Genomic DNA, 14,208 nt, shown 5'->3' on the forward strand with positions numbered 1-14,208 from the left:
CTATCACTTAAAGAAGAAACACGAAAAAGAATATTTAACAATCCAAAAAGTGCAAGGTCAAACAAGTTGTAAAAGAGCCGGGCAAAGTTGTGAAAAGTGAAACTATAGCCGGCCGAAGATAATGGAGTCTGTTGTCATTTGATACTGTTACGTCTAACAGGTACATATATATTGCTGCACTAAAATGCAGCAGATCTTATTTGTGAAAGTTCAGTTAAATGGCACTTCAAAATAAAGCTTGAAAAAGGTAAGAAATTAGATTATTTTTTTCATATTTTTCAGAGAATAACTGACAACGTACGTAATTGGGGTATATCGTGATATAGGATTTTTTCCATATCGCCCAGCACTAATATATATAAACAGAGATAGAAATAGCTTCCTAAAACCAAACCAATAATTTATTTTTGTTCCAGTTATTTTTGCCGAACACATTGTAGAAAAAGAAAAAAAAAAAAATTTTCAGTTTCATCCAGTGAAGCTAAGATAAAAACGAGGGGTCTTACCATGCGAATGAAGCCGATGATCAGCCGAGACAAAGATCTTTTCTCATCCTCAAGAGTCAGAGCGCTGTGGGACAAAAAACAGATGAGGCCCTGTGTGCACAATGCTGAAACTGTGACATTTCTGTTACTGTTCAGCCATTCATGTGCACAACAACAGCGACTGGATTCTCTGAAACCAAAACCTTTTTAAAGTGAAAGTTTTTTGGATATGCTCGGCGTCGGTGTGAAATTGCACATGTGCACTATGGATGACTGCACAAGCAGACAGCAGAGTGTTGGTTGTGCTACTCACTGTCTCACTGTTTTTCAATAAAAATGTTTTATTTATTTATTGTGGCAATCTAGAGTTAAAAATAGAAGAAGCACTCGTCACATGATGGTGTGACTCAATTGACAATCGCTGCCATTATCAAAACGGGAATCATCATGATTCATGAGCGTGTTATATATGCACCAATAAAACAAAACAGCATCTGGAATATCCTTCCAGAAGTAACCATACGATATACAATTCTGCAAGAATTTAGTCAAAAAATAAAAAATAAAACTACCTTCGGAACCTTCTGAACGTCTCACAACATCGAATCTTTTTTTGCATTGGGATGTATGATGTTGTCTGTAAGTTGCTTCTTTTTTGTGCTGAGGGCTTTTTGCAATCTAACATTGTCCTGTTCCAGACACAGTGTGAGATATCACTTTTTTTCCCTCCTCTTTCCTCGTGTTCTCTTTTATATATTTTTTCTTAGCTATAGGAAGGGCAGCACCTCCTGTGACTGCAGCCTCAGGCATCCTGTACCCATGTCTTAGGTTCAATGTTATTTGTTTGTTCTTTGGACGGCCTGTACTGAAATGTAATTTCATACCACTAGCATGCAAATGCGAGCTGGTATCACAATAAAAAAATCCTTGAGTCCTTGTTCCAAATGATTTGATCACTCAAAGATTCCATTTCTGCCATCACTAGTTTTTTTACAGCACACTTCTCAAATAGCAGCAGCTCAACCCCACTGTCTGTCCAAACAAACGTACGTATTCACCATTTTGAATGCAACTCCTTTCATGATGGAGACTGAAGTGAATTACAAAAATCACAGCACCAGCTAGTGACCTGGCATAGAAACTACAGCAGATTTAATGAGCACATCATTACAGAAAATCTGTTATGTTTCCGGGAGATTGTTCACATGTAAACAGGGCCTGAGTGTAGATTAAAAGACCAGCTGACAGTTAAATACACATTCCTCTAATAACAGAACTAAAACAAAAACAAGAAGCAACAAACACCTTACTTTACTGAGTCGTGCATGGTTTTGCAGATGTGCAGCATGGCGTTGAGGATGACGGGGTCTCTGGTGACCTCCACCTGATGTCTGAAGGAAACAAGACAGAATGAAGAATATCAAACGAATTTTACTAAACCCAAAAAAGTTCCACAATCTCTATTAACTTGTCTTACTTGATGAAGACCTCCATGATGGATTTGCAGACCTCCACCCTCACGCTGTCCTTCTGGAACATGTCGAGGAACGGCAGGAAACGCTCCTGAGGAACAGAGACAAGTGAGAAACTCGTGAAACTGAGGCATGATGACATAACAAGTCCACAGTTCCCTCATGTGTTTTAAACGGCTCACCATGGAGAAGAGGACAGAGAAGTCATGGAAGTGGGTAAGAATCTTTCTGATCACTGACTGCAGCTGCACACAGAACAAACAGATTCACTACAGAGAAGACAGACTGAGGAGCAAGGATCCAATCAGGGTGAGTTCTCCTCCAACCTGAGGGTAGGCTTCCTCGAACGCTCGATCTGGAGTCATGTGTTTGATGATGTCAGACAGAACGGTGTTCACTTCCCTTTTCTGTCATGGATAAAACAAGTTTCAAAAAATAAGCCAATTTCAATGGAGAACAAGTGTTTTAAACTCACTGTGAAGTGTCGGCAGGTGAACTCCACCCAAATCTCAGCACAGTTGATGTAATCCTAAAAACCAGCGTCAGAGTTCATGAGTGATGATCTGAAATTAACAGGTTTTATTTTCTTTGTTTGTGAAAGCCAGAGTAAATGCTACAGACCTGAGAACTGCGAACTTTAGTGGTGACCTTCCAGGCTTCATTCAGGATGGTCAGCCTCTCGGCCTCTGGAGGATCTGCACAGGCCAGGCTGCGACCCAGAGATCCAAACAGTAAATGCTGCCAAGGAAACAATTTTATGGATGATAACTTGGAAGAATAAAAATAATAAAATAAAATAGCCCTTTCTGAGTTCTTCTGCTTTAAATGTTGTTTTTTTTGTTTGTTTTTTTCCCCTCTGTGATAACCCCAATTCTGAAAAAGTTGGGATGTTGTGTAAATTGTACATAAAACAAAATGCAATGATTTACAAATCTCATAAACCCATATTTTATTCATAATGAAACACAGTAAACATGTCAAATGTTTAAACTGAGAAATTGTACCTTTTTTTTTTTTTAGAAAAAAAAAAAAACAAGATCATTTTGAATTAGATGACAGCAACACATCTCAAAAGAGTTCGGACAGAGGCAACAAAAGTCTGGAAAAGTAGGTCAACAGGTCAGTAAGAGGACGGGATAAAAAAAGGGCATTTCTTTACTTCTGAATCTCTCAGATGTAAACCAGTCAGCAAATAAATGGCTCTAAAAATAGTGGAACAATTTCAGAATAATATTCCTCAACAAATAATTGGGAAAACTTTGAATATTCCATCATCTACAGTTCCTAATATCATAGAAAGATTTCAAGAATCTGGAGAAATCTCTGAGAAAAAGACAAGGCTGAGAATCAGTACTGGGTGGCAGTGATCTTTGAGCCCATGGGGGTGACTACGTAAGAACAGGTCTGGTTAAGCCCCCATTCCACCTTTTTGGAATCAAGCAGAACCAGCCAAAATGAAGAACTTTCAAGACTTGCATCACATTCTGATGGGATTTTCAGAAGTTACCAAAATCTTTACAGCTTTGTAAGAATGCCATTCAGATACTCTGATATATAAATACTCAAATACACTTTGATAAATATGCTTTGAATGTTCAAGAATTCAAACAGAATGCAGCTCAAAGCTCAAATTCACCAAAAATGCCACCAGAAGGGTGTTCCTACTAGGGTATAAAATGCTGCTGAATGTAACATTTTCAATAACAAAATAGTATTTCAACAGTCATGCTCTTCAGGGGTTTCTTGGGCAGCAGCGTTTGTGCTCCATCCATGGTCACAGTTCTTGACTTTGGCTCCCTTTTTCCTTGGCGCCATGATGTATAAAATAAAAAAATTGATGCTGACAAGGCAACTCCTCAATCAGCTCCAGCAGCAGCTGACTGCATTATTATGCAATTTGGCGATGTTCTGAATTATGTCTGGGCTCATTTGAGGGCCTAGACAGAATTCATTTGAGCTGGATTGCTTTAATATCGAAATAAATTCTGGAGGCAATCAAGATGCATTTAAGGTGAATTCTGGCTTGTTTGAGTCACTTTTGGGACATTCTGCCAGGATTTAAAGTGGCTTGCCATTTTAGTTCTCCCTCAAATGTGTTTGGAATGTTTAGAACGCAGTTAGAATACACTTCGAATGCTGTTCGATATTTATAGACTTCAAATGCACCTTGAAAGTTTTGCACATGATCAAAACATTTGAGCCAGCCACAAGAACGGGGCCGAAAGTTTGGAATGCACTTAAAATATACAGGAATATACAAAGAATTGGTATTCCAATGGCAATCTGGCTCAGTCTACCTCAGTGTGAAAAGGGTTTTATGGACATCATCATATGACAGAGACAACATCATTCTGTAACAGATATTACCACATGGGCTCAGGAAAACTTTAGACAAACATTGTCAGTGAACACAGTTCGTCGCTACATCTACAAGTGCAAGTTAAAACTCTACCGTGCAAAGTGAAGGCCATATACCAACACCACCCAGAAACACCCCCAGCTTCTCTGGGCCCCAGCTCATCGAGATGGACTGACGCAAAGTGGAAAAGTGTCCTGTGGTCTGACGAGTCCACATTTCAAATCGTTTTTGGAAATCATGGACACTGTGTCCTCCGGGCCAAAGAGGAAAAGGACTGACAGGGCGCGCTACAACAGCGTGGCTTCGTAGTAAAAGAGTGCGAGTACTAGATTAGCCTGCCTGAAGTCCAGTTCCGTCTCCCATTGAAAATGTGTGGCACATTATGAAGCACGTATCACGACAACGGAGACCCCGGACTGTTGAGCAATTGAAGTTGCACATCAAGCGAGAATGGGAAAGAATTTCACCTACAAAGTTTCAACAATTAGTGTCCTCAGTTCCCAAATGCTTATTGAGTGTTGGTAAAAGGAAAGGTGATGTAACACAGTGGTAGACATGCCCCTGACCCAGCTTTTTAGAAACATGTTGCAGGCACCAAATTCAAAATGGGGGAATTTTTGAAAAAAAAAAAACAACACAAAAAACCCCCAATGAAGTTTATCCATTTGAACATTAAATATCTTGTCTTTGTAGTGTATTCAGTTGATCAAGATATTGGGGTTGTAGAAGAGTTTGGGTGCTGAACTGGCCTGCCTGTAGTCCAGATCTCTCACCAACTGAACACATTTGGAGCATCCTAAAATGAAATATCCAGCACAGACCCAGGACTGTTGTACAGATAGAATCCTACTAGCCTCAGACTAGAATGAGACACAGTCCCCCCCAAAAAAAACTCCAGTAGCTGGTCTCCTAGACATTTATAGACTTGTTAAGAGGGGATGCTTCAGTGGTAAACATGACCCTGTCCCAACAATTTTGAAACATGTCAAAATGACCCTAGGTTCAGCTGTGGCTCAGTGGTTAGAGCTCCCACTGATTCAGCGTTATGGTGAGTTGTATTCTTTGTGCACTTTATATTTGTGGTGTATCTTATTTTAAAGAGCATGTTTAAACAATGCAATGTTGACCAGAGAACATTAGGGAAGGAGAGGGTGTTATTCATGTTGATAATGCAATACCAGGACGCAGCTAACAAAGTTGCGAGTACATGTTGGATTTACGTTTATTATGTTTTAAAAAATACCCCCGTTTTCATGCCGGTCGTATCATTTTATTTTGTTGTATTTATCTGCCACATCTTTAAAGGTCTGTGGAGCTAAAAAGGTTGCGGACCGCAGTAGGAATGTGTGTGTGGATGGGTAAATCAGAGCACAGATTGTCGTGGAAAGTGCTTTGAGTGGCTTGGTTGGCTAGAAAGGTGCTATACAAATACAATCCATTCAACTTATTTCTTTACAAAAAAAATTATAACACTTTCTTAGTTTAAATATTTGACATGTTTACCATGTTCCATTGTGAATATAAGAAGGGTTTCTAAGATTTGCAAATCATTGCATTCTGTTTTCATTTACATTTCACAAAACATCCTAACCTTTTCTGAACTGGGGTGGTATATTAAACGATTTCAATACTAGACCTACAGGGACAGAAGTAAAGATAAAAAAAATTAAAGTCTCTGAAATAAAACGTGCATTAAATAAAATCATGACCTCTGACCTTTGGGAAACCAGACTCATCACAGTCTTTGATCATACTGATGAAGTCAGTGGCTCTGGCTGCAACAAACTCTGGCCTGAATGCCCTCATGATTGAATTCAGGAGCATGGCACTGGACAAAAACAGCAAAACAATTCATCTAATTGATAAAAAAAAAAAAAAAAAATTCCAAACATACCATATAACCGCCAACAGAAAATCTTTTTAAAGATGGCTAATTAAGACCCCCTTCACACTGGATGATGACGCCGCTACAAAGTACAAAACAGCCCAAACCTGAATGACCTTTCAGGGTCTTGGAGAGATCTTCATTTGTGTATTAAGAACACAGCCCATGATAGGACATGGAGGGTTTTGAGCATAAATAAAACTTCTATAGTGAGGTCATGGTGGTTTATTTTTTTGTAGTGGCAGCATGTCGAAGTCCAGGGTGGAGCATGATGACATCATATCCATGATGTGGGGTGGGGTGGGGTGTCCTGGGTGCCTGGAGGGTTGGTTGTGGTTTGGGCTTTAGGACTTAAAACAGGACTGGCCACTCTTGCGTCAGCTACAACTGTGATTCTGACAAGGTCATGGAAACAACACAGTGTAGTTGCAAGGTTTCCACCAGAAAAGAGGCTAAGCCTGGGGGTAGGTGGCCGTTTGCCGGCCAATCACCGGCCGAGGAAGTGAGGTAGATAAAGGTAGCGGTTTTGGAGGTGCAGGTGGAAAAAACGTGCATAAAAAATTACATATTTATAATAAACAGGCGAGCAATATGAGGGTAGCAGCATTGCGGTTGTTTTTACTCTGAAGGAGGTTCTCCATATTTGCTGCATTTAACCAAAAGGCTGTGAAGAGAATAATGGGGTCATAGTCCAGTGTGAAGGGGACTAAAGAACAAATTTTAGCCATCTAAAATAACTCAAACATAAAAAAGTTTTTTACCAGTCTAGGTAAATTCTTTATGTTAGCTTCTTACACAGTATCAGATTGTTCCTTCAAAGTCTGTGATGATACTAAAGACCCTCCTCTCCAGAACCCCTGAATAGACCTTACCAGGGAGGCTTAAGAGTGTGATTCCTGTGTAGTTGGAACACACTATGTGGTCCCTTTTTTTTAAATAGGGGGGACCACCACCCCAGTCTGCCAATCCAGGGGAACTGCCCCAGATGTACATGCAATATTGCAGTCATGTCAACCACCACAGCCCGACAATATCCAGAGCCTTAAGGAACTCTGGGCGAATCTTGTCCCCCCCTGGGCCTTGCCACCGAGGAGCTTCTTAACCACCTTGGTGGTCAGAGATTGGAGAGCCTGACCCAAGGTTCCAAGGCTCTGCTTCCTCACTGAAAGACTTGCTGGTGGGATTGAGGTCTTCAGAGTATTCTGCCCACGGACCCACGATGTCCCAAGTTGAGGTCCTCACCATAAACAGTGTTGATGGTGCACACCATGTACAAGCATAAGGGTGTCCATATGTGCTCTTGGCACCAGGACACCCTAGGTCGCAGTTCAATGATCGACTTTGTTGTCGTTTAATCTGATCTGCGGCTGCATGTTTTGGACACTCGGGTGAAGAGAGGGGCGGAGCTGTCAACTGACCACTACCTGGTGGTGAGTTGGCTCCGATGGTGGGGGAGTTCCCCTTGTGACAGAGCTTCAGCTCCCACCTCTGGCAGAGCATTGAACACATTCCTTTGAAAAAGGGGGATATTAAGCTCGAGTGGGCCATGTTCCGTGCCTTTATTATTGAGGTGGCTGACCGGAGCTGTGGCAGCAAGGTTGTCGGTGCCTGTCATGGTGTCAACTCTTGATTAATTAAATAAATTAAATTTCTTTAAGAAATGAATATAATCCACTGCCTTTCATGCCAGAGTTTTAGACTAAGATCATGTTATGATGAAAAACAACAGGGTCGTAGCCATTTCACTATTTGTGACCACCAGAACCACAGCTTCCTGTGGTTTTTCACCAAGTTTCAGGAGTTAGTATCTGGTAAGAGGCCCTATAAGTAAAACAAGTATACAAGATTTCTGAACATTCTGGAGAATACGACAAAAACTATAAATTTGACATACCTTCTATATCTTGATAAATAATGGCTTTAATTTGGGACATTTTTTCATCAAACTGATTCATTTTCTATTAAAGAAAAAAGCTAAATCTAAAACTTCAGGTGGGGAAATCTCAATGAATGAAATACAAAGTAAAAGTAGAAAAAAGCTCATACTTTTTTCCACTTACTTATTTGCCAGCGTCTTGCATCGCTCCATCATCTCTGTGAGAAGTGACTAATGTGGAAACACAGATGGAGGAAAAGTCAGAATTATCAGTGAGCTTGTTCCTAGTCAGGATGAACTTTAGCTGATATTTCCGTGTCAGTGTCAGTGAAAACCTCTGCAGCTCTGTAGGCAATGCACTGCAGGATCCAGTTGATGGCAGGAGAGTAGAGGGTCACGTACTCTGGCACCTCCACCCTCTGCACCACTAGCTGCTTCTGGACATTTTCACCACTGATCTGCCGGAAGGTGGTGAGCAGGTCAAAAAAGTTCTCGTTCAGGCACTCTTTCAGGTGGGGGGCCACCTCCATGCCCACCTAGATTTCAAAATAAAATTAGTTACAGCCTAAAGGGAGAGAGGAGTGAAAACCAAAAAATAAAGAAGCAGAACCGAGCTGACCCTGCAGAGATAAGCTCTGGCATAAGCAGCAACAAGAGGATCTCCAACCCCTCTGATCATGGCTGTCAGCCGAAGGAGGGTCTCCTGAATTCCTCTGAGGAGAAAAAAAGAGATGAAATGTGATCAAATTTATATCCTGAAGAAGCAGCCAGGAAAGAAAACTGTCGGTACTTACGATCTGTTTAAGAAACGGTTGCATTTAAGAATGGCAGCTTCAACGTATCTGTTTCCAAATGTTAAAGAGTCACATTTGTGTAACAAAGCATCAATACAGCTAAACAAGTTGGCAATTTCAAAAGAAGCACTGTAAAAACTAGAGAAATTACTTTCTTTGTGAAAATAGTGTAAATGCTGAGTGTTGACTGACTGATGAAATTTGAAGACCTTTTAGCTAAAATGAGCAAAACCCTTGCTGAAAGTAGCATGGTGGCCTAAGGCCTTTCCATACTCCATAAGTAGTCACAAAGTTGGCTCTCAGTCACTTGGTTGCGTGTCAGAATTTGCATAATTTTTGTTCGTGTAGCAGCTTCATATGCCCCTTTGTGACACAAGGCCCTGGCCGAACTTTTTTTACACAGGGCTTTGTTCCAAGTGTTGTATGATTGGTCAGAGGTTGTTGTGGGCGTGTTTATGCAGAAAAGCCATTGAGCTTTAATGAAGTCATTTTGCTTCTACTGCTCCGCTGAGAAGCAGCTGAGGCTGTTATAAAACACAGCCGTCTTTACAACTAATAAACCTATGAACTTAAAAAGACCACAGAGACACAGGAGGTGTCTCTTCATGGCTGTGGTGACCGGAAGGAAGTGCACCTCGGCCGGGCAGCGTCGGGACTTGTTCTTTTGTTCGCTCATTATTGTGCACCGTCATATGTGCAAATGCCAAACAGAATATACTGTTTCAGTCGGTTTAGTAAACAAGTCTGGTCGAGGTAAGAGAAGAAAAAAATCTGTACAAGGACAGGAGATTTGAGGAGCTGGCAGAAAGAAACTTCCTGGGAGTTTTAATCAGAGTGTCTCGTGGCCTATGAAAGGTGTGTGCAAAAATGAATATCTCACAACCACGTGCCCACAAACCGACTTTATGACTTCTTATGGAGTATGCTGGAGCCTTTAATGATTAGCTCCGTTACTTCACAGCAAGCAGGTCCTGGTTGGGCCTGGGGTCTGTCTGGAGTTTGCATGTTCTCATTGTAAACATGAATGTTTAAGGCTGCTTTCAGGCTCGGGCCTCCCTTTAAAAAGATATCTGTGATCTCAGTGGGATTTGCTTGGTTAAATAAAAGCTAAATTTGGCAAAACTGTAGCTAAAACTTGTTAAACTAGCAAAACGTATACACAAGTAGTCTAAATGCAAAAAAATGTAAGGAAGAAACTATAAAGAGAGAAACAATATTGAGAATGTTATAATGTTTATGCCCATCTGTGCATCTACAACTGATTAAAGTCAATGTTTATTGTGGTGAATCAACAAGAAAAACAACTTTACTTGGACATGGCTGTGCTCACTGAATGTACAGTAGTTTCCATGCCAGGCAAGGTTGCCTTATAGGGAATGATGAACTATCATATGTGCTAAGAGAGGTGTGCATGTGCGATTTCACACATTGCAGCTTCCTTTGAAATGCAAATAGAGGTGTCAGAAAATTGCCACTCTGAAACCTGGGTTTAGAAAGATTCGGTTGGTTTCAGAGGAAGCGAGTGCTGTTGCCATGTATGTGAACAGCTGAACCGCAGTAGAAAATCTATTACTTCACTCAAACAACCCCCCAAAACAGCTTACTTACTCAATTCTACAGATATTGAGCTAAAATTTGGAATGGTAGTAGCTGAACATGGTCCGCAACACATTTTGAGCTTAACAATGCAGAACTTGCTTAAAATCTTGCCATTAACTGTAGAAATCAGCCCTGTTTGTTGGTTAGCAAAATATCTCCTGAACCACAAGACAGATTACATTAAATTATTCAAAAAATAAGTAGTACCTGTATGTTTACAATTGATTGACCTTCTGAGTTAACCCCATTCAAGATGGATGGCACAGCTAATCAATATTACCCAGCACATAAATAGCTATAACTTAGTGCATTTTATTTGTACTAAGCTAAACATTTATGTTGTAGTAGCTGACAGTCTTTCACAAGACATACTCCAAGTGATAACAGATCACTCTAGATTTGGCAAAATCACAAGACTGCAAATACCAGTTTTTTCATGGTTTGATCAAAATAACTAAATACCACAAGATTATCTTAGTCTAAAACTGGCATGAAACTGGTGGTTGATATGCATTCCTTCAAGAAATGCTAGGCCTTTAATTCTACAAGTTTCTATGTGAGGAAACCTTTTCTGAATTGTGAATTTGTTTTCGAAAACAAATCAAAGGGTACCTAAAAGGCAAATAAGCTTGAATTTAAAGAAGATTGTGTAAAATAAAGCTCGTCTGTGTTGTAGGATGTTGCTGATGGATACAGTCTGGGTAGCAGCTCTCTGATAGAGGCTATCTTAAAGAACCAGTTGAGGCATGTCTCCTTCGCTGTGTCATTCACATCTTCAAGTGTGAAGGACTCTGACACAAATAGAAAAAAAAGAAAAACAAATCAGCAAAGTTATAATGAGCTGCTGCAAAGCTAAAGGTGGCGACTATTGAAGAGTAGTTGGCGACTTAAAACTGTGTGAAAATTGTGATAAAATATTCAAATTTACCAACAAGCCATGAAAATCATGGCCTATTATTGTGCATGGGTTGGAAAACTGTATTCTAGTTTGTACATTTTATTTTGTTGTCTGCCTTTGCCCATATAGTACTCACCTCAGTTCATTTTGTATAATTTAATTTACTGGAGCACACTTTAGAAATAAAGGCCCAGTTTTTCAATAAATATTATGTCTCATCAGTCTAGTTATTGGATCTGGACATTTGCCTTGAGGCTTTCTGTCAGAGGAAGTGCCAAAATCCAGCCCTAGCACTGCTGAGACAAGTTTCAGATGCCTGCAACAACTGACTATTTTGGGAAATGTTTGAACATGTTCAAACCTCAAGGACTCGAGCCTTTGCAGCTAAAGTGAGGAAACTGAGAACCATCAAGAACTTCACAAGACATCCTGAAGACTGTTGTGAGTGCTGTTCACCAACTAGTCACAGTAAGATGCCACCTTAAAAGCTTGAGCACGTTCACAAGTACAAATAACAAAACAAGCTGGGGGTCCTTACCTGGCAATGGTCTCGGATCTGAACACATGGTCCAAATTCTGTCATATACCAGACGACCTGCAAACAACAAAGATGTTAGAAAGGCTTGTTTTGTTTTATGGTGATGAATGAGAGGGAAAGGAAACACACCAAAGGTGTCGAGGATGTCAGTGATGAGGACGAACTTGCTGGGGTAGAACTGGATCACAGAGGTGTCGGACAGAAGCTTGGAGCACTGGAACATGGATTGCAAATAAGTGCTGATACTCTTAAAGAAAAGAACACAATCAGTTTTTCTAGCTTTTGGAATTTACCTGGATGACTATTTTCAGGGCCTTGACCTTTTGATCAGAGGCCCAGGCCTCCTTCAGGGACTGGTTGAGCTCCTCGATGCGGTTGGCGTAATCCTGCTGGGAGAGGTTCAGCAGCTCTCTCTGGGAACCCTGAGCACAAACAACCAGGTCTAAACAAGAAGCCTGCTTAAAAACAAGGTTCCCACACATCAAATTCAAGGTCTTTCCAGGACCAATTTTTCGAACTCAAGGACCACGCGAATAGACAGTTACCTCCTGCAAAAGCTAAATAGGTTATAACCAAATTATTGGAAGACAATGTAAATTAAAAAAAACAAAAAAAACACTGAATGGGATAGAAGTTGTTGGGTCAGAATCAATGAAAGAAAGTGGACTGAATGCATACCCCACATTCATATCTACTATACATGGATATCTCTAGTGATGATATGAGGCTCTGAAGCCTTGAAGCTCTTCAGGATGTGTGTTGCAAAATGGTTCCTCATACAAGCTTCAAATGCTCACCAAGTGGGAGTGCATGGCTTGACAATGCAGCTTCACAGAGCTCTCCATTTTAATTGATTGGCAGCAGATTCTGCACCTTGCAGAATGTTCTTTTTTTTTAGTCTTTGGACAACCACACAGCACAGCTTTCTTTAAAAAGCCACGGATCCTAAAATTTGCATTTTCCAGGCATGGCTTTATGCTCTGACTCCCTGACTGTCTGCCTCACCATGACTGGCAATTCCCCGATTCACCCGTGAGAAGACTGCATGCATCGATGCACGCACTGGTACGCACACATTGACTACGTAAATGAATGGGAAAAACGCAGTGCTGTACAAAAAAACAATAATGACACGTTGACAGAGGTTGTCATTCATGTTAGATTTCAAACCCCCCAAAAATATTCAAGGACTTTCAAGGACGGGTATCTTTTTTTTGCTGTTTTCAAAAACTTTCCAAGGCCTTGAACTTATATTTTTAAATTCACAAACTTTCAAAAACCTGTGGGAACGCTGAAAAACAGCTTTTTCTGTAAACAATATTAAAAATGTAAGGAAAAAGAACTGATACTGAAAGCTTAAGAATGCAGCAAAGAGAGCGGCCAAAAAGGATCTGGATAAAACTTTCAGTGAAGAAGTCAGACAGAGCTGAATTGTGAAAACTACATGAGGCAACACTAATTCAGACCTGTGAACAGACCAGCCTACCTCCTCCAGGTCATCCAGCTCCTCCAGCCGAGTGCGAACTTTCTCAGAAACTGCTGACGATCCTGGATTAGGACCTTTTCCTGATGATGACATCAATTCAGACAAAAAAAAACAGAATAATTTACTCAAATGGGAGGACAAGATGGTATAATAACTAGATCTCAAAAGGTGTAAGGACATATTTTCAGTTGCTTAACCAGATGTTGCAAAGGTTTCCTAAAGATGTTGGACAGTGTGTGACACCTCACCTGGCTGCCCCCTTTCATATACGCGGTACAACATTTCACTCATGGTGTCAACTTTACAGTTAACAATAACAAAAACCAGAACATAAATGTTAGACGAAAAAGAACTGAACAACTGATATTCACACACAACCAGGAAAAAGCCCATGCGTTTTTGTCCCAAGATACCCAGCAGCCTTTGCGGCCCAGCCTCTTTGGATTTTACAATATATATTTTTAGATAGATTTTACACAAGAAGAATGACCTACTCACTGTAGGTTTATTTCGAAACATACAATCTACAAAATTAACATTTTTGGACTCCATTAATGTCAACGCAAGTGTAAGTGTTTTAATATACAGGTTATGAGCTACTATGCCAATTGAGAAATGTGCCTTATCAATAACCCAGTAAATCTAATAAGGCTCAGATTTCCCAGCTTTCCACTGGCCTTGAACACAGCATTACATTTGTGAATCTGGAGCGGTCAAGTCAGCCAACTGTTTATCTCAGATTAGTGATTGGCTTTCCAGCAATTACCTTGTTTTAAACACCAAAAAGACAGACACCACAGGGTTTCCCCCAGTGTA

General features: G+C 40.4%; 1 protein-coding gene across 1 annotated transcript in view; it reads right to left on the bottom strand.

The window, feature by feature from the left end:
* Nucleotides 1–14,208, bottom strand: part of vps35l (VPS35 endosomal protein sorting factor like) — a 34,171-nt gene that overhangs the window by 7,833 nt on the left and 12,130 nt on the right. The window contains exons 6-22 of the mRNA XM_017433598.3: nt 13,393–13,472; nt 12,200–12,328; nt 12,036–12,120; nt 11,907–11,963; nt 11,165–11,261; nt 8,872–8,919; nt 8,697–8,790; nt 8,413–8,613; nt 8,262–8,308; nt 6,033–6,144; nt 2,579–2,695; nt 2,433–2,486; nt 2,284–2,364; nt 2,140–2,202; nt 1,963–2,048; nt 1,796–1,876; nt 507–570 (exon numbers count right to left, since the gene is read on the bottom strand). Of these exons, the coding sequence (XP_017289087.1) occupies nt 507–570; nt 1,796–1,876; nt 1,963–2,048; nt 2,140–2,202; nt 2,284–2,364; nt 2,433–2,486; nt 2,579–2,695; nt 6,033–6,144; nt 8,262–8,308; nt 8,413–8,613; nt 8,697–8,790; nt 8,872–8,919; nt 11,165–11,261; nt 11,907–11,963; nt 12,036–12,120; nt 12,200–12,328; nt 13,393–13,472 (1,496 nt within the window). The remainder of the gene's footprint in view (nt 1–506; nt 571–1,795; nt 1,877–1,962; nt 2,049–2,139; nt 2,203–2,283; nt 2,365–2,432; nt 2,487–2,578; nt 2,696–6,032; nt 6,145–8,261; nt 8,309–8,412; nt 8,614–8,696; nt 8,791–8,871; nt 8,920–11,164; nt 11,262–11,906; nt 11,964–12,035; nt 12,121–12,199; nt 12,329–13,392; nt 13,473–14,208) is intronic.

Source organism: Kryptolebias marmoratus, linkage group LG2, assembly GCF_001649575.2.
Source record: "Kryptolebias marmoratus isolate JLee-2015 linkage group LG2, ASM164957v2, whole genome shotgun sequence".
NCBI classification, from domain to species: domain Eukaryota; kingdom Metazoa; phylum Chordata; class Actinopteri; order Cyprinodontiformes; family Rivulidae; genus Kryptolebias; species Kryptolebias marmoratus.